The 20,071-nt window shown below is 46.1% G+C and overlaps 1 protein-coding gene and 1 long non-coding RNA gene across 2 annotated transcripts in view; one reads left to right on the top strand and one right to left on the bottom strand.

Moving 5' to 3' along the window:
• Window positions 1-5,699: 5,699 nt before the first annotated feature.
• Window positions 5,700-10,752, bottom strand: LOC309655960. Its single transcript, XR_014261072.1, has 2 exons — window positions 8,322-10,752; window positions 5,700-7,083 (listed from the first exon to the last, which is right to left on the bottom strand). It is a non-coding gene; the product is annotated as an uncharacterized lncRNA (long non-coding RNA).
• Window positions 7,082-20,071, top strand: part of TTC9 (tetratricopeptide repeat domain 9) — a 30,654-nt gene continuing 17,664 nt past the window's right edge. Inside the window, exon 1 of the mRNA XM_082451895.1 lies at window positions 7,082-8,109. Coding sequence (XP_082308021.1) covers window positions 7,704-8,109 — 406 coding nt within the window. The 5' untranslated portion in view covers window positions 7,082-7,703. The remainder of the gene's footprint in view (window positions 8,110-20,071) is intronic.

The raw sequence follows: 20,071 nt of genomic DNA, 5'->3' as shown, positions 1-20,071 counted from the left end.
CTAGAGCTTTGTCTCTCCCTCATATCCTTTTTATCTCTGTTCAGCTTCGGTTTTCAGATAGGCCTTCCCTAGGTGGTAAGCAAGATGACCATCGATAGCCCCCACCTCAAATCCTCCCAACTTAAAAAACCACTCTCTCCCAATGTCTGTATGTATCTCTCAGGGAAAATTCTGATTCTCTACTTGGGTCATGTGCTCCTCCCTGACCAAACACTACAGGGTAGAGAGATGGTATGATATGATTGGCCAAGCCTAGAATAGGCACTAGCAGGAGAAGATGGAGGCTCAGACACTCTTTCTGGTGTTCTGAGCACCCAATTCCAGTGTAGGGGAGGGGGAATTCCACCCGACACCAACAAGCAATACTTCAGACACCAGCTGGGTGTCCTACAATTAGCCTCAATTCTGACGCTGTCTACCCAAAGACAGCATCAGACTCCACAGGTCCTACAAGACTGCCACCCCCCTCCTACTTCACATGCCAGTCACAAGTCCAGGTTGTTACCTGTACTTCTGACCAACCAGCTATAAATCAGAGGTTTCCATGATCCCCCCCACCCCGCCCCTCATGTTTGATAAATTTGCTAGAAAGGCTCACAGAGCTCAGGAAATCCATTTACTCACTAGATTCCCGATTTAGTATAAAAGGATACAACTCAGGGACAGCCAAATAGTAGAGATGCATAGGGCAGGATATGTGGGAAGTGGCACGGAGCTTCCATGCTCTCTCCAGGCATCCCATTCTCCCCAAATCTCCGTGTGTTCAGCAACCCGGAAGCTCTCTGAACCATGTCCTTTTGGTTTTCTTATGGAGGTCTCATTACATAGGCATGATTGATTAAATAACTGATCATTGGTGATTGGACTCCAGCTGCAACTCCTCCCCACTTCCCCAGAGGCTGGATGTCCAAGGACTGAAAATTCCAGTCCTCTAATCACATGGTTGACTCCACTAGCAACCAGCCTCCAGCCTTAGGTGAGTTCCAAAAGTCATCTCATCAATATAAAGAAAAGACACCTTCGTTGCTCTCATTATTCAGGAAATTCCAAGGGTTTTAGAAGCTCTGTGCCAGAAACAGAAATAAAGATCAATTATATATTTCTTATTATAAATCATAATACATCTAGACTTCCCTGGTGGTGCAGTGGTTGAGAATCTGCTTGCCAATGCAGGTGACATAGGTTCGATCTCTGGTCTGGGAAGATCCCACATGCTGTGGAGCAACTAAGCCCATGGGCCACAACTACTGAGCCTGTGTGCCACACTACTGAAGCCCACACCCTAGAACCCGTCCGCTGCAATTACTGAACCCACGTGCCGCAACTACTGAAGCTCGCACGCTCTAGGGCCCGCATGCCACAACTACTGAGACTGTGTGCTGCAACTACTGAAGCCCACGCACCTAGAGTCCATGCTCTGCAACAAGAGAAGCCACTGCAATGAGAAGCCTGCACACCACGATGAAAAGTAGCCCCAGCTCACCGCACCTAGAGAAAGCCCACACACAGCAATGAAGACCCAACGCAACCAAAAATAATTTAAAAATAAAAAATAAAAAATGAATCATAATATAGACACCATGATTGACAGCTCTACCAGGACCACATGGAATAGGGGAAGGAAGAATCCCTTAAGGAAGACAGGGTAGCAGGTCCAAATAACTGACATCATAGCCCCCATGGAGGGCTACAATTGATATTGGAGATGGGAAGACTGGGGGGTGCAGAATGGACTGAGTAGCAGGAGAGTGTAAGGATAGATAGAGAGGGCTTATTTTTCTAAATAAGACCAGACTGAACCAGGTTCTGGAATTATAGAGAAATTTCTTGTTGGGGTGGGGGTGGGGGGATGAAAATATGAAACTCACATTAGCCTCATATGGTTAATGTTACATCTGGGCATGAGATAGTTAAAAATCTCCCACTTGTCCATAGAGGGATTTTTGAAGGTTGAATATGGATTAAAAACTGGTGATGGAAATGTTGTAATTTTCTCAGGTAAATTGTGAAGTTGAGTGCAATTAGAAAAACATCCCCAAAATAGCATTGGTTTTGTTGGCACGTGACCAAACCCTGAACAGCTTAGATTAGTATAAAAGATATTCAAATATATGTCTTTCACATATGCTTAAAAAACTGAGCTGAAGGAAGAGAAAAAAGCAGCACATGCCATCTGTTTAGGAGGTAAGAAAGCTCCAGAGAGAGTTTGGAAAGAAAGGGAGGCTTCAGTCTTCTAACACCAGTAGGCAGTGAGAAAGGCAGAGACGCAAAGAAACAGAAACAAGGTCAGGACCAAGGGCAGATACAGAGTCTGAGGCCCATAAAGCCAGCAGGAGCACTGTGCCTTCTGTTGTGTACCACACCAAATTCTTCCCATCAAAATAATCCACATACATCTCTAAGAAATCCTGCAACACGTCTCAGCGTCAATGAGCTATTACCATTAGTGGTATGATCATCCATAGGACTCATTGGCCTATGCCCAGTGCTTGCCTGTTAGGAATGAAGGAAGAGGTTTTGATGACATGGGGCCAAAGAATCAATGAAACCAACCATGTAGTAGAAACCTACTATGGCTCAATCATCGCTCTCCCCTGTGAGGTTCATGAGCAAGCAATACATTCAAGAAGCATCTATAGATGAGAAGTCAAAATATTACTTTATTTTCACCTGAATGGGTGCCCAATTTCTTAGTGCAGAGTTCTCCTGTAAAAACAAGATTGGAGAAACGTAAAGGCCAATAGTAAAGGCCTACACGAATGCTTCCCTCCCCATTACACACCAAAATCTCACCCTCTGTCCTGCCATACTGGGCCAGAAATAGAAGCAATAAAAAGTATGGTTGGCTATGCATTTGAGGAAGAGAAAAGAAGATGGCGAGATCCCAAGGGGAGGCTCTAGCTCAGCTTACCTATTCCTGCTGCACGAAATAGAAGAGGAAACTGCATGGAGGTTCAGAACCCTGCCCTTGTGAAATGTGGACCAATTAATTTCCTGGAATCTGCCCAATCTAATGAACAAGTGTTCTCTGGGAGAAAGCAAAGAACAGGAGAGAAGGGGAGAGATGGAATGTCCCTTTCCTTTAAATACTTTCTCCCCAAAATGTGGGCCATGGACCAGCAGTATCATCATCTCTTGGTAGTTTGTTAAAAGTACACATTCTTGGGCTTCCCTGGTGGCGCAGTGGTTGAGAATCCGCCTGCCAATGCAGGGAACACCGGTTCGAGCCCTGGTCTGGGAAGATCCCACATGCCGCGTTGAAACTAGGCCCGTGAGCCACAACTGCTGAGCCTGCGCGTCTGGAGCCTGTGCTCCGCAGCGGGAGAGGCCGCGATAATGAGAGGCCCGCGCACCGCGATGAAGAGTGGCCCCACTTGCCGCAACTAGAGAGAAAGCCCTCGCACAGAGACGAAGACCCAACACAGCCATAAATAAATTAATTAATTAAATAAAATAAGTATTTTTTTTTAAATGCACATTCTTGGGCCCACCCTAAATTAGTAGAATCAGGGAATGCTTTTTAATAAGATCTGTGGAGTCACATGCGTGTTAAAGTTTGAGAAGCACTGAGTTTGTGAATCCTAAATCCATGCCCAAATTGCCTGTCATTTGGATCTTCACTCACTTGCTAAAATAGTGCTCTGCATATAGTCAACAGTTAATGAAAAGATGTTTGAGAAATTCTCTTTGGCACCTATTTAATTCCATTTGAAGGGAGGAGGCCATTTCTGAGAAACCAGCACACACTTACCAATGAGTGGCTTAGACAGAGACAGAAGCATACTGAAAGCAAGCAAACAAAACTGTTCTAGACATACACACACGGCTCTGTAGAGTGGGACAGATGGGCATAGTCAGTTTCCTCTCACGCCATCCCCCCACCCATAACATTCCCTCCCTTCCTCACTCATGTTCTCCTTCATCCAAGCTAGTCTGAAGCTCTTATGCTGAGCTCTGTTTCCTACACAGGATAGTACCACGTGCGTTACATGTCTCTTGCAGCTCTGTCCTCAAACCCAACATTGAAGAATGAGACACCGTACCATTAAGCCAGGACACAGCAGGAAAACAAAAAGCAATTGGGCACATCAATACTTCTCACATTTAAATACTGTGACCATCACGACCCAATTCACATCTTATTTCTGACAGTAGCCAAATCCCAGGCCTGGATCTTCATCTAATATTTGCTTTCAGTGGCTCTTCCTACCTAAGTAGGAAGGTAACAATAAAAATTCAGAGCACCCGACTCCCAGTTTCTTCTCTTTGCTCTACCTGACACAATACCTTAAAGTGAAAAGGGCCAGGGGGTGGCAAATATGGACTGAGTCTGCAGTAACATTATTATGTAATCCTATAATGAGATTTAATGAGTCGTAATTAAAGTCATAATGTGTTGAGCACTTACAATGCACTTCACAACAACTCTATGAAGTAAGTAGTAACTCCATTTAATGAGTGAGGGAATTTGAAGTTGTCAGAAGTTGAATAACTTGCCCAGGAAGCAGCAAAGTCAGAATTCTAACCCACACCTGTCTAAGTCCAAAGCCTCCTAACCACTGAACTAGTATGATCTCTCACTGATCAGAAACTACTATAAACTCACTGCGTGAGTAGAAAATCATTTTCCGGTTCTGAAGAACCTAGGGGCAGGACAGGAATAAAGATGCAGACGTAGAGAATGGACTTGAGGACGTGCGGAGGGGGAAGGGTAAGCTGGGATGAAGTGAGAGAGTGGCACTGACATATATACACTACCACATGTAGAAGAGATAGCTAGTGGGAAGCAGCCGCATGGCACAGGAAGATCAGCTCCGTGCTTTGTGACCACCTAGAGGGGTGGGATAGGGAGGGTGGGAGGGAGACGCAAGAGGGAGAAGATATGGGGATATATGTATATGTATAGCTGATTCACTCTGTTATAAAGCAGAAACTAACACACCATTGTAAAGCAATTATACTCCAATAAAGATGTTAAAAAAAAACCATTTTCTTTCTCTGGGGCTATGCGGAGGATTAGATGAGATTAAAGACGTTCAAGCGCTTAGAAAAGTAAGGTGCTGTAACATATAAGGTATAATTCAGTACATTAAGGCTGTGTCCAAATAAAAACCCTCAGTACCATACAAATGGCAAGTACACGTGTGAAAAATGTTCACCCTTGAAATTAGAGATATCCCAGTTTGTTCGATACACAGTTCTTATTTATCAAATTAGAAAATATTTTTAAAAATTTAATCCTCCGTGGTGGCAAGGATGTTGGCAAACTAGTACGTTGCTGGTGGGAGGTCAAGTTAATACAACCTTTCTAAAAAGCAGATTGAAAGTATGTTCCAAGACATTTTTAGACATTAGCATAATTTCTTGCAAGGAAAAACAAATTAGGACAAAAATTTAAGTATAAATATAGTTAGTTAAGAGCATAGATACTAAGACCAGATTGCCTGGATTTAAATCTCAGCTCTACTTCTTATTAGCAGTGTGACCCTGGGCAAGTCTCTGTGACCTGGTGTCCAAAATAGGGATAATAATAGCACCTATTTCACTGGATTGTTATGATATAAGCGGTATCTATTATTTGTATTATCTCAGTGTTTTTTATAATAGCAAACAATTGGAATCAATCTATCTGACCACAGAAAAATGATTAAGTATGCTATGCTATAGACACAAAAGGAATATTATGAAGTCATTAAAAATAAGGCTTTAAAAGACTATTTAATCACATATAATGTAAAGTAAAAAGAGCAGGAAACTGTATATATCGTCCCATACCACTCATATTCATTAAAAGAGCACTTTGTACAGATACAGATGTATAGAAAACAACCAGTAGGAATTACATCAAAATATTAACAAAGAATATATCTGGGTGATGGTGTAGGGTTGGGGGTTTCTTTATATGTTTCTGTACTTTGCAAATCCTCCAGAACAGTGCTTTTCACACTCTTCACAGGCATAAGAATCACCTGGTAATCTTGTTAAAATGCAGATTCTGGGTCAGTAGGTCTGGGATTTTGCAGATTCTCCATCTTTAACAGGCTCCTGGGTGATGCTGGTGCTACTGGCCCAAGGTCTCCGCTTTGAGCAGCAAGGTTTTGGAGCAGGGGTCCTCAAACGTGAGTGTGCATCTGAACCAAGGGTGGGGGGGTGGATCCCATGCCTAGAGTTTCTGATTTTAGTAGGTCTGGACTGAGACCCTAGAAACTGCATTTCTGTTTTGCAGGTGATCCTGATGCTGCAGGTCTGGAAACCATGCTTCAAAAACCACTGCTGTAGAATATATATACATATACTTTTTTTCTCAGCATCATAAAGGAGGGGGGAGCACTAAAATACAGGCCAGCCTTCTCCACTGTTTACAAAATCCAATGCAAACTCTTCATCCAAATGCCTCCATAATCTAACCCCATCATTTCCAGTTACTTTTGTTTAGGCCATAAAAATCAAACCACTAATGCCCTAAACACAGCCAAGATTCCGAACTTCATGCCCTCTGCTGTTTCCTCACGCTGGTTGAGATGTCATTTCCTTCTACCTCCTTGTGCCCAGATCTTACCCGTCCGTCAAGGCCTTCAAAGGCCATTTCCGGCACAAAGCTTCCCTTCCTTGGGGCTCCACAGGACTTTCTGTTCCTCCCTGATGGCACTTACCAATCTCTGCCTGGCAGAGTGACTCTGCCGGTGGGTGGTGTATCTCCGCCAGTAGACTGGGAGTTAGTTAATTGTGAGCAGGGCAGTCCCTTCCTTGACTATCTTTGTCTGCCCCCTGACCCCAGCAAATCCCCAGTAGACAGCCGCCACTCAGGGCAGACTGAAAGAATGAATGAACGAAGGGATGGAACCTCCCGAAGCAGGGCAGAACTGTCCTGTAAATGGAAATTCGAACGCACGCCCAGCCTTGATGACCAACAGTAACAGGTGTTTTCCATCTCTGATGTCTGTGATTCATTCTGCACAACTGCCTGCACACCCAGGCGTCAGCACACGGCGGCTCCTGGAATACAGCGCCCTACACGCTGAAGTGCCCACTGTGTTCTGGGCGCCTGGGCAGCCACACACGGAGACGCACCTCAGCGACAACCTGCATCCACAAAAAAAGAGGCCCTGCCACCTTAAAAATATTAACGCCTCACTGCAAAGAACACTCACACGCGCGCGCGCGCACACACACACACACACACACAGACCCCCTCCCCCGTGTGTCTCTTTCAGACTAGGCGCGTCTCCGAGGGCTGGATTGAATGGGAAAGAACGGGCCCGTCTTTGTCATTAATCCTCCCCTCTTTCAGGCGAGCCAAGCTTCTTCCGGGTCAGCGACAATCACCGCCAACCCCAGCAGGCCCTCGGTCCCCCACACCGCTAGCCCCGGAGCGCGCGAGGGCCAGGTCGCCACCGCCCGCAGGTTGAGGGAGGGGAGGAGGGCGAGGAGGAGGGCGGGCGGCGCGGGAGTGGGGGAGGGAGGGAGGGAGGGAGGAGGGAAGGAGGGGAAGGCAATCCGAGGAGGAGGAGGAGAGAGCAGCCTCCCGCAGCTGGCGAGGAGAATGGGAGTGCGGGACGACAGACCGCCGCGGGGTGTCACGGCCGCGGCCAAGCTTGCCAGGCGTGGGGCCGGCGCCCGCCGCTTTTAAACCCGGGAGGGCGCGGCGGCGGCGGCGGCAGCGGGCGGATCGCGGCGCGCGCTGGGCGCCGGGTGGCGACCGAATGGAGAGGAAGGGTTCGGCGGCCGGGGCCAAGGGGAACCCGAGCCCGCCGGCAGCCGGCGAGGCTCAACGGCCGCAGCCGCCGCTGTGCGTCCCGGGCGGCGGCGGAGGGACCCCGGCGCGGGGCCAGGGTGGAGCGGCTGCGGAGCCAGCCGAGTTCATCCGGCGAGCGCAAGAGTTCAAGAGCCAAGGGGCGCAGTGCTACAAGGATAAGAAATTCCGCGAAGCCATCGGCAAATACCACAGGGCGTTGCTGGAGCTGAAGGGGCTGCTGCCGGCCTCCGGGGAACGGGAGCGGGACTCGCGCGCGGCCTCCCAGGCCGGGGCCCCCAACCCCGGGAGCCTCTCGGAGGAGCAGAGCAAGACGGTGGAAGCCATCGAGATCGACTGCTACAACAGCCTGGCAGGTGAGCCGCGCCGCGCCCCCGGCCCCTCCTCCCCCTGCCCTCCCGATCTCCCGCCGGGCGCCGGTCCCCATTCCCCAGCCCCGGGCCTCCGGGTCGCAGCCGACCGCCGCGGCGCGCCGCGACGCACACGCCCCCGCTGGGACCGTGCCGCTCTGGGAAGGAGAACCTGGGAGGGGGGCGCTTTGGGAAAAGTGTGACTTTTAGGATTATACCTTCCGAAACTCGTTGTCATCTCTCATTCCTCCCCCGCATCCTCGTAAATCTCGCCTATAAATAACTGGACAGAGAGATGGGGACCCAGCCGGCCTGGCGACAACTGCTGCTCCTACTACTGCTCACCAGTGGCCCTGGGTCCAAATGCAGGAGGCAGCACCCAGGGTGGGCTACCCGCACCCACCGCATGCCCAGTGGCCGCTTGCCTCAGGGGTCGTTGGCACCAGAGCTCGCCCTCGCCTTCCCCGCAGCTGACCGCATTCCTCTGAGTCAAGTCCTTCCCCAAGTTCCTTTGGCCCCAGTAGCAAAGGGCAGTTTGCTACGATGCCTTCAGCATCTCAAGCAAAATGGATTCCAAAATGCACTTTCTTCTCTCTGAGCTCTGCTGGGGCCCCGGTTGCCAGGTGAAGAGAGCGATCTCAAAGGAAAGCTAGTCCAAGGTTGGGCTTGAGCTGTGCTGCATTCTCGCTCTCCTCCCTGCCTCGCTCCGTGTAGCACTGGTTCTCACACCAGCTAGCTGCTAGGCTTGAGGAAAACGGAGCCCTTTTATTGGGATGAGAAGGTGAGGTATACATTCCCGAGCACACTTTGGGGATTAAGGTCAAAGTCGAGCATTTTAAAAATTAACTTTGGCACAGAAAATTTTAAAGTCTCTAAAACCGGAGGAGTCTGGGTCACTCCAGGGCCTTCATGTGAGAAAGTGGAAGATGTTGGCAGAGGCAATGGCCTTATATTTGAAAAACACTCTCTCTCCTCTTCTCCCACCCCACTTGGTGGGATCTGGGCATGATCCAGTTCCTCTGACCAGATAAGGGCCATCACTCCTAATCCTTAACCCTTGAAGTTGCCTAAACTAGCTCTGGACAGTTGTAGCAGAGTCAAGTTGGGAGAATGGGTGTGGTTGGGGACGGTGGATTTGTCTGGGGCCCAGACAGTTGGGGGATGAAAAAAAATGTATGAATAATTCTGCTCTGTTCCTAAGTGCCAGTCAGCTCTGTGCCCTTTGAGATCTCTAGTGCCAGCCTACCTCTGCCTTCCCATAACGCCATGTCCAGTGTCATCTTTAATCAGGCAAAGCCCAGGCACTTTGTAGATTGTTAAGTAGTTTACAAACTTAAAGGATTAATGATAATAGTAGTAGTAGCAATCGTGGAAATGGTGGTGCTGATAGCAGTACTAGTAATAACGGCAGCAGATGAAGTAGTAGGAATACAGCATAGATGGACTATTTCAAGCCATCACAAGGTACACCATGATTCCCTTTATTTCCCGTGAGTCTCTGGCATATTCATTACTGCCTGATGAATATAAAGGGCAGAGTGGCCATGGGTGGAGGAGGGGGCACTCTGGATCACTAATGCAGTGATTTCAGAGTGGTAATAGAGTCTTATATTTAGCGTTTTCCATGGGCATTCTAGGGTTGCCCCTCACCCCATGCTTTTGGCTGCCAGCCGATGGCTAGCACCGCCTACTTTCTACCCCAGAAGTGGTTACATTTCCAAGGTGAAACCAAAGCTGTGTCCTTGGTCAGGCCAGCCCACTCAGGGCAGGGCTAAGATCTGGATGGTTCCTCCACTTCCATACCCACCCCTCCACACACTTTGGAAAACTTTGGTGGTGAGAGAATGGAAAGTAGCAATGGCAGATTTCCCCCTCTGCTGCCTTCTCGGGCGCTTACCACTTACGAATATTAATAATTTATGGATTACAAAAGTAATGCTTACCTATAAAATGTGTTTTCTTTTAGAAAATACAAAATTACCTTTAATCCCACCAACCTAAAGAAATCCATTGTGATATATTTCCTTCCTGTATTTTTTTCTATAGCTAAACATAAACTATTTACAAAGCTAAGGACCTCCTGTATCCTGTTTTTATTCCCACTTGCCATTGTGTCAGAGCATTTTTACATTTCACTAAAATATTTTTGTGAAGATTATTTTAAATGGCAACCTAAAATTTTTAAATGTATGTTTACAATGAGCATTTGATGGAAAGAGAAAGAAAGATGATCACTGTTATTGCTGTTAGAACCAGAACAGTGCAGCGTGGCCCATAAGATAATCTTCCCCCCCCACCCCCCGTGCCTGATTAAAGGGAGGAGACAGCAACTGCAAGTTTGTTCCAGCAAAAAGGCAACTGGCCCTTCCACTGGGGCTGCAGTGCGGGCTGAGCAACCCAGTGGGCTTCAGGAGAGAGCAGTCTGAAGATGTTGGTTCTCTCAAGGATCTGTCCTTCCACACAGCTGTGCATAGAGGGAGAGGTTTGGGGTTTAGAAGCAACATGAACTAGCCCAGAAACACCTGGGGGATTAGGCTGTGTTGCTAAGGGCATCTCAGCACCAAACAAAAGACTATTATGAGGCTTCAGGAGGAAACCTAGGTTCATTGGACCCTTGCACTCTGCATGGAAGGCTCCAAGAGAACAGCCTGTGGCTGTGGTCTGTTCTGGCTTGGAGTTCCTTCTGATTAGTAGGGATCTGGCCAGGGGTGCAAGACCCCCAGATTTGATTTTGCATGTCTTATTCTCTAAGAAATTCAAGGAAGGAAATGAGAAGCATCTTCTTCCTTCAGAATTTCTAATGACTTTGATACAATGATTAGAAAAGATATCCTGCCTGGGCAGATGTAGGCATGTGATTCTTACCAAGGCTGCAAAAGAAGCATGTACTGGCCTGTCGATCAACTCCCACTGACCTTGAACAAGACACAGGACTCCCCTGGGGCCTTGGAATGTTCTGTGCAAAACCTCTTGAAGGACAGAACCTTTTGCTTTACAGCTGTTCCTGTGGGGCGGTAGTGGCCCCAGCTGGGTTTGATCAAAAGGTTGCAATGCATGACTCTGTTGGTATTTTCAAATGATGTTCAGGACTCAAATGCCCACAGTGGAGATGGGTGCTGACAGGCCATGGCATTGGATCTGAAGGCTAGACAAGAGTCAGCTTATGTCCCTATTCCTGGCATACCCTGTGACTTTGTATAAGTCCCTACCACATCATTTTACCTCCATTTTCCCATCCATTTAGAGCTATGTTTGGGCAGGGTTTTTTTTGTTTTGTTTTGTTTTTTACCAAAGGGGCAGATAATATCCATTGATGCCAACTGAAAGTCCCAGGACAGGGGAGTGACAAGGCCTAAAGAAGTCACGCAAGAAAAAGGCCTGGATGGGAGCCAGCTTTATCAGTGCTTGTGGACGTGTCTTGAAGCCATGGGACCGGGGCCAGCTACATAATTTGTGAGGCCCAGGGCAAAATGAAAATGTGGGGCTCCTTGTTCAAAAAAGCAGGAGAAAGTTGTCATTAAAAGTTCTAAAAGATAAAGTTTTTTCCCTTTCTTTCATGGTTTCTCTCTCGACTGGAAATGGTGTTTTTATCTGCTATTTAATGTCATTTCAAGAAAATTACTATTTTAAATTATTGGCATGAATTTACTATTCATCTTTATAGTGTGCAATGCCAGTTTTAAGTGGAAATATAAGAACACTTAACTGGTATATGAATCATGTAAGTTATACAATTCACGTTTCGTAGCTTGTACATGCATATGTAGTTTATTCTTATTGGAACCATGGAAATGCTGACAAAACGAACTCAACTGCTTTTATTTCACTTTTTATATGCATACTTTATAGGTGCCCTTTCTACCAGTCTTGGCTTTCTGATGAGTAAGGAAAGGAAAAGGAGCTATTGCATACTCCTACCCTAGTCTTTCCTCCTCTGTCATCATTTTCAGCATAAGTGGTTGGCTAGTACAGGGCACTTAAGCAAGAAAGGATGTGATGGGGTTTTAGGTTATTTTTGTTTCTTAGAACACTATTGCTCTCTTTCTGCATTTGAAGCAATTTCTGGGTTGAATGGAAAGCCTGGCCTCTTTGGGCTGTCAATGTGTGTGCTTGCTTAGTTATTGACCTGACCCTCTTACTTATGCTTGTTGAACTCCCCTGCATTGTGGATCCACTGGAATTCTGTGCTCATGGGGCATCGTGAATGCTATATACTACATGGGCCTGCAAAGAATAGTTGTACCTCTGTCTTCTGCTCAACTTCATGCTCCATTATCCAATCGGGCTTCACTTACAAAACACAGTTTCAAAGATAAAATAATTAAGAATTTCAAGAAGTCAACAGCAGAGCATTAAACCAAATACAGGGCCCTTCTGAGCATGGGTCTTATGTGACTGCACCCTTAAAGCCGCCCCTGCAATGGGACACCAGAAGATGACTGAGCTTATACACCTAAGGTGGACAGAATTAGATATAGACCCTGAGGAAGATTCTAAGACAAAAGGTACCCCACAGAAATTGGTGTGGGAACCAACGAACCAAGCAGGAAGATGGATAAATTACAAATGCAAGAACTCAGTGGGAAAAAAAAAGAGGTCAAGAGCTAGAGACAAGCAGTAACCTGGTAGCCAGAAGATGAATTGTTGGGATAAGAACTGGCAAAGGAGGGGAAAGAAGAGGGGCTTCATGCTAAGATGCTCAGCCAAGATACTGCCATCTGGATGGGAGAGTTTGACTGGCCAAGCCATTGTTAACCTGAGGCTGTTCCTCAGGCAGCCCCTTGGCCGATAAATCTTAAGCTTGTAAATGTGGCTTCAAAGATCATCTTCCAAGAAAGGATGTGAGAATTGAAACTTGTAGAATGCTTTCAAGGAGAGAATATTCTGAATGTAGACTTTGGGCTGAGTTTCTAAAGTGGATTCTGAAGTTCCTTAGTTTACCTGCAAAAGTAGTGAGTTGGGTGGCTCGTAGCCAGAAACTCTCTAAGATATCTTGAAGTAAGAGTCCCTACAGCCAAAAGGCATGGGAGTGCCCCATCCAAGGCAAGGGGACTTGGCTGCAGGATGGACAGGAAAGCCAAGATATGCAGCAGCCAAAAGCTTCACAGAGCGTCACAGGTTGGGAGTGACCTTCAGATGGGACATTCTCTCCTGCCAGCTCTTCGCTTTTGTCACCAGGTTGTGCCTCCTCCAAAGAGCTAGGATGAAAATCAAATGTTTCAACCAACAAGCCAACTAGCAATTTCCTAATTCCCAGATACTTGGCTTTGGGAAATCAGATGTCCATGCTGGGACCAGAGTTTCCCATTATCACCAACACGATTAGTGTGGTCCATTCCTAATTACATAGCAGCAAGCACAGCTCCAGCACGGACAGTGGTACCAGACATTTAAAAAGCCAAAGATAGGGGAATTCCCTGGCAGTCCAGTGGTTAAGACTGGACTCGTTGCTGTCACTGCCGGGGCCCTGGGTTCGATCCCTGGTTGGGGGACTAAGATTCCACAAGCCATGTGGTGCAGCAAAAACAAACAAACTTTTTTAAAAAGCCAAAGATAATACTACAGAAGATTAAAAGAGTTTAGTCTTCCTCATGGTGTTCATATGGCCTTGAAATGATCATAAGCAGTGTAAAGCTCATTATCTTCCTTTTAAACATACATACACATTTTCATATCAGCAATGAAATGATGCCATGTCTGGTAGGACTCAAAACCAACAGTTCCCAAATATTTTTTAAAAAGAAGCAGGATGTAGGAGCTATACTCAATATTTTGTAATAACCTATAAGGGAAAGGAATCTGAAAAAGTATGAGATATATATATATATAATATATATATAAAACTGAATCACTTTGTTGTACACCTGAAACTAACACAACATTTGTAAATCAACTATACTTCAATTAAAGAAAAAGAAAAAAAAAGGAAGCGGAATGTGTAGTGCCAAGGAGAGCTGACTTGAACTAGAAGAATCCTGGGTTGAAATATATCCAAGTGGGCCTTCTCTTCTCTTTCGGCCAAAAGGAGTTTAAAACAGCACTGAAATTACAGACAAGGTTTACAGAGAGGAAGCTTGTGGAGCAAAGGTTTCCCTTCCACAGTGTGTCTGTGTGAAAAGAACAAAAGTGCTAAGGAAGTGCTAACTAGCTAGCTCGAGAGTTATGGAAAACCAGAATTACGATTTCAGATTTGGTTATGACTCCATACCTTACAGAGGTGTGTGAATTTCCTTGTCAACATTACCACCTTGTTATCAGCATGAGCTTAGGCACTTCCAAAAATAGGGATAGTCACCACTACCTATAGTGACTTACTTAATAACCACCACCACAAAACAACAACTATAATAATAATAGCAGTAACAATAATGGTAGTAAAGACTACCATGATGAGCCCAGCTTCTGGCCCCCAGTAGATGTTCCATAAATGTGTTTGAAAGGAATGAAAATACTTATTCCAGCATTTGTCTCATATTAAGGATCCAAGAAATTCAATCATTTCATTAATATTCATTGAGCAACTAATAGGTGCTAGACGCTCGGACTTGAGGGCTGGGAACACAGGAGTAAACATAAAGAACAAGGTCACTGCCTTTCATGAACTTGCATATATACCTGTATAACTTTGTGAGAAAGAAAGCTCAAGCTGGAACAGTTAAGTCCCTTGCCCATGGTCACACAGTAGTATGTGGCAAACTGGGATTTCTCATCTGCCAGGTATGTAATTCCAAAGACTATAGTCCTAACCATTCACCCCACAACCTCCATCTTTAGAAGTTTCTTCCTTAGGTACTAAAATTTTCCTCCTTGAAATTTCTGTCGATCCAGCCATATTCTATCTTTTGAAGCAACAAAAAATACATCTCATCACTGTAACAAGGAAAAGCCTTGACATTTTTAGGGCAACTCGCTTGCCCATCCTCCAGTCTTGTCTTCTGTAAGTTATTCCTTTTACCGTGATTGTGCCTTGTGTGATTAGGATTCCCATTCCATGACCATCCTGGGTGGTTAAGGGGAAACCGTCCTGCTCTCTGTAACCAGGTTCTATGTCACTAGGAAGGTGACCTGAGAGGAATGAGAATCTGATGAGTCATAATTTCTAATGAGCCTAGAGGCTTACAGAAGCCCCACCCATACCCCCCCCCTAGTTTTTATCCCCTTTGCTCCAGAATGTGTGAATTCCAGTTAAGAGGTCTTGAGAAATTTAAGTGGATGTGCTAAGAGTAGGAATTCATTTCAGCCATTACTTTTCAGTAACCAGTTTGTGGATACAATGACGGGAAATGACCCATTAGAAGAATAACATCTGGACTTGTCCAGATGCATTACTCCAGACCTGGTCAGTTTTAATGTCATGAGAGTGATGATACCATCATTTAAAAATATGTTCTGGTTTAAGTGCTAAACGAGATTGGACACAGTATTATTCTGTGTGGCATGGAACATTTTCTCTCCTAACATCCTGTAAAGTCGTATTTATTTTGTAGTTTGTGTTTTTATGACTGGCTGATAAGTTCTAACTTTGTGAGCCAAAACCTTATCTCCCAAGAAACAAAAACAACCCCTCCCCCAAACCCAGCAGTAAATAGACCAGTTGGCCCTGTGTCTAGTGGGAGGGGAACTGAGGGAGGCTCGTGTGACAGCTGGTGGCACATTTGCTACATATGTGAACTTAATCTGGTCTTGAGTTTCCTCACATATTAAATGGGTATAATCATGCCTGCCTGACTCGCAAGATAAGGGTGAGAAGCAAGAAGATAACGTATGAATGTACTTTATAAACTACAAAGTATTCGAAGTGTAAATTATCCTTTTAAGTGGGCAGGGATATTTAGGAGAACAAAAATAAGAATAGAAATAAGAATTGGGAACTGGGGCTTCCCTGGTGGTGCAGTGGTTAAGAATCCTCCTGCCAGTGCAGGGGACACGGGTTCGAGCCCTGGTCCAGGAAGATCCCACATGCCACGGAGCAACTAAGCCCGTGTGCCACAACTACTGAGCCTGTGCTCTAGAGCCCGTGAGCCACAACTACTGAGCCTGCGTGCCACAACTACTGAAACCTGTGTGCCTAGAGCCCATGCTCCGCAACAAGAGAAGCCACCGCAATGAGAAGCCTGCGCACCGCAACGAAGAGTAGCCCCCGCTCGCCGCAACTAGAGAAAGCCCGCTAACAGCAACGAAGACCCAACGCAGCCAAAAATAAATAAATTTTTTTTTTAAAAAGTGGGAACTGCCCAATGAAGGAAATTTCCACCTTTATTTCTAACTGTTTTAAGACAAAAGGGATACTTGAGTAGTACCTACCAGGAAAACTCTCTTGATGCGTGGTTTCTGCATTAAATATCTATTGAGGCTGACTCTCCCATTTTGTTTCAAACACACACAAAAAAACTGCTCCCCAAATGCACGTACTCCACCAAAAAAAGCACTTGCTAATACAGTAAAACAAAAGTGTTTCTGTTGAGCAGAATGCGAGGGATGTTCTTTGAATGTGTTCAGACGTCCCCAGCAAGGACACAGCGGAAGCGCGACTCGGTAAAGAGTGACGTGGGTAGCAAGTTCTGTCTCTAACTCACCAGCTGCCTTGGGTCAAGGAATTTTACCTCTTGGGCCGTAGTTTTCTGATGTCTAAAAACCGAGGGTTGGAGTCCAGGATCTCCAAGGTCCTTTCCAGCTCTGGAAAGAATAATTCTCCATTCTTTCTGAACTGGGTGGCCATTACCCAGAATGGGAGAGTTCCGTGTGGACTGATAGAGACCCGTCTCCAAAATCTGTTATTACGTGAAAAGGCAAAATGCAAAACAGTGTTTATTTGCTTTGTGTTTAAAAAAAGAAAAAAGATATAAACTAGCATCAATATATACTCTAGTACAGTACTTGCTTTCAAGAAGATACCTGATACCATGCAAGTGAAGCTGTTCACTTCACTTGAATAGGGACTGGGCAGAGAAATTGGGGAGAGACTTTCACTTTTTTTTTTTTTTTTTTTTTAAAGATTAAGACTTCATTGTTTTTAGAGCAGTTTAAGGTTTACAGCAGAATTGAGGGGAAGGGACAGAGATTTCTCATATACTCCCTGCACCCATGCATGCCTAGCCTCCCCCGTTATCAGCACTCCCCACCAGAGTGGTACATTTGTTACAGTTGGTGAATCTACACTGACACATCACGATCACCAAAAGTCCACAGTTTACTTCGGGGTTCACTCGTGTGTTGTACATTCTATGGGTTTAGACAGACGTATAATGACATGTACCTATCACTGTGGTACCATACCGAGTGCTTTCACTGCCCTAAAAATCCTCTGTGCTCTGCCTCTTTATCTCTTACACCCCACCCTTGGCAACCACTGATCTTTTTACTGTCTCCATAGTTTGCCTTTTCCAGAATGTCCTATAGTTGGAATTATACAGTGTGTAGCCTTTTCAGACTGGCTTCTTTCACTTAGTCATATGCATTTAAGGTTCCTCCATGTCCTTTTTTAACTTTTTATTCTAAATCTTTCTATAGTGCATGACTTTTCTAAGTATATGCATTATTACTTTTATTTTTTAAGAAAAACGATGACAAGATTATCTGTGTAGAAAGATTATGGGTAGTTTTGCTTTCTTCTTTTATATTCCCGAAGAAAACCTACCTTATACACATAATTTTTAATGCCGTTCTGGATATTATCTGTGCCTTGTCTAATCCTGTCAGACTGTGACACCAAAGATGTCAAGCAAACTAATCCCAAGCCCCAAACTTTCTCTTAGTATCCCATAATATGACTTATCCTTTCTGCACTGCCCACCACCCCAGTGCACACATAGGGCTGGATCCTGGCAGCATGGTACCCCACAGTAGGGGGACACCCCTTTGGACTCAGTAGCACGTGAGTGACGGTTTGAATCTGCTGGTGAGGCAGGGAAGAAAGTTGGGTCAGAGCTTGTGACACAAACTGGTCCTGAGCATTAGTGATGTGCCGCTGGCGTGGAGGAAGGGACCGTATGGGTGGTCCGTGGCCAAGATTCTTGTTGGCCCCTGAGTCTAGGAAATCCCGCCCATCGGTAGCTCAGACACAGCACCCAGAAGGAAACTCACTCACTCATCAGATCTTTATTGGATACTTGCCATGGCTGTTCACAGCCCAAATCTCAAAGCCGCTGTGTTCTCCTCAAAACATGGCATGTGGTTGTGGGAACAGGGTTCTAATCTAGACCCTGCTGCTAACTTGCTCCATGACTTTGGAAAAGTCACATCGCTCTAAGCCTCAGTTTCCTCATACGTAAACAATTGGTGTTGGGTCAGATGCCCTCCAAGTCCCCCTTTCAGAAGTGTTGAACCGTCTAGGATTTTGAAGATCCTCTAGCTCCCCTCTCCCCCCACCTTCTAGCCTCTCTCCTCTGGAAGCAACCAGATTTAGGAAGGAAACAGGAAACAAGCTCTCTTTTGTTCCAGTTTACTGATATGTGCTGACAAATAAGCATAAAGATCTCAACTAAGATTTCCAAGGTAACCTTGCAAATTTGAGGGTAAACCAAAGTAAACGGCAGTCTCCCAGGACGATAGAGGCAGACAGAGGGTCTCAGAGAGAAACCAGAGTAGGGGTTGGAAGCCTCTATAAGATATTGCCTGGGCCCTGGAATCTAAATTGATGGCACCAGAGATTACCTACTGCTGCTAGACCTTCTCAGATTATTCCAAAATTCAGACTTTCAGGCAGTCATTCACCATAAGAAATCTGGCAAGACTGGCTGTATTAGGCCAGGAAGTTCTGATGGAGGGGAAAAAAAAAAAGCTTTTAAGAAATGGACTGCCAGTGGCAGGGCCAAGAGTTTCAGGGAACAGTTGCTGGCTAAGCTATATCATCTCAGAGGGTTGCCACCATTGACTCAAGACTGGAGAGCCCTGAGGAGTCCGGGCCAGATCTGAGCATTTGAGGGATGTGATTCTGGGCCTACTGCTCTTGCTGAGTCAGAACTGAGCTCCTTTCCTGAATGGACCCGAACCTCAGGCTGTAGGTGCCACTGGGTTATTGGAACTTGTGTGGAATTTTCTCTGATACCTAGAGAGAGAGAGAAGGGCTGCGTTCCTGTGTGTGCCAGTGAAGATGGGAGGGAAGAAAGGGAGCACAGAGGAACAGAAAACCTGTAGGGCAAGGTGGCCTGATGGAAAAGATCTTTACTTAGCGTAAGAGGATCTGGGTTTGACTCCTGACTTCCCATCGACTCCTCCGTTAACCTTGGGATGGTCCTAATCTTGACAAGCTTCTGTTTCCATTATAGCGTGGGAGTAGTAGTATGCACCAAACAGGATTGTGATGGTGATTGAAATTAAAGGATACATGCACGCATGCCTAGCACAGTGCCTGGCACGTAACAGATGCTTAATAGATGATGGCTGTGTGTAAATCTAACTCCTACTCCGGTATGTACTATGGCGGGAAAGTGTGCAAGAGGGGAGGAGAAAGGACTCAGCAAAGGAGGCTATGGGGGACTATGGGAAGCAAGTGAGCAAAAGAGGGGTCACACCTCGCTCGCCTCCCCTGCACTGTAGCCACTTAAGAGCAAGTTTCAGCTCTTAAGTGCAGGGGAGGCAAGCAGGGTGTGAACCAACAGCCTTTGGTATCGATGTTTCCTACCTGGGCCCACGGGGCTGGGTGAACAAGTAAGCCATCAGGCTTCCTCTGAAGGGCAACTGAGCTCCAGCAGAACCAAGGGCCTTTGGGCCCTGAGGTCCTTGCCTGCTTCCAGCTTCTCAGAATATAAGGCGGTCCAGAAAACACTTAGAAACTGCTGGGTTGGGACTTCCCTGGTGGTGCAGTGGTTAAGAAACCACCTGCCAATGTAGGGGACACGGGTTCGAGCCCTGGTCCAGGAAGATCCCACATGCCGCGGAGCAACTAAGCCCGTGTGCCACAACTACTGAGCCCACGTGCCACAACTACTGAAGCCACACGCCTAGAGCCCGAGCTCCGCAACAAGAG

Source organism: Balaenoptera physalus (assembly GCF_965194825.1).
Source record: "Balaenoptera physalus genome assembly, chromosome: 2".
Lineage (NCBI taxonomy): Eukaryota > Metazoa > Chordata > Mammalia > Artiodactyla > Balaenopteridae > Balaenoptera > Balaenoptera physalus.
The sequence above is the reverse complement of the archived record's forward strand: the minus strand, read 5'-3'. Positions and strand labels throughout refer to the sequence as shown.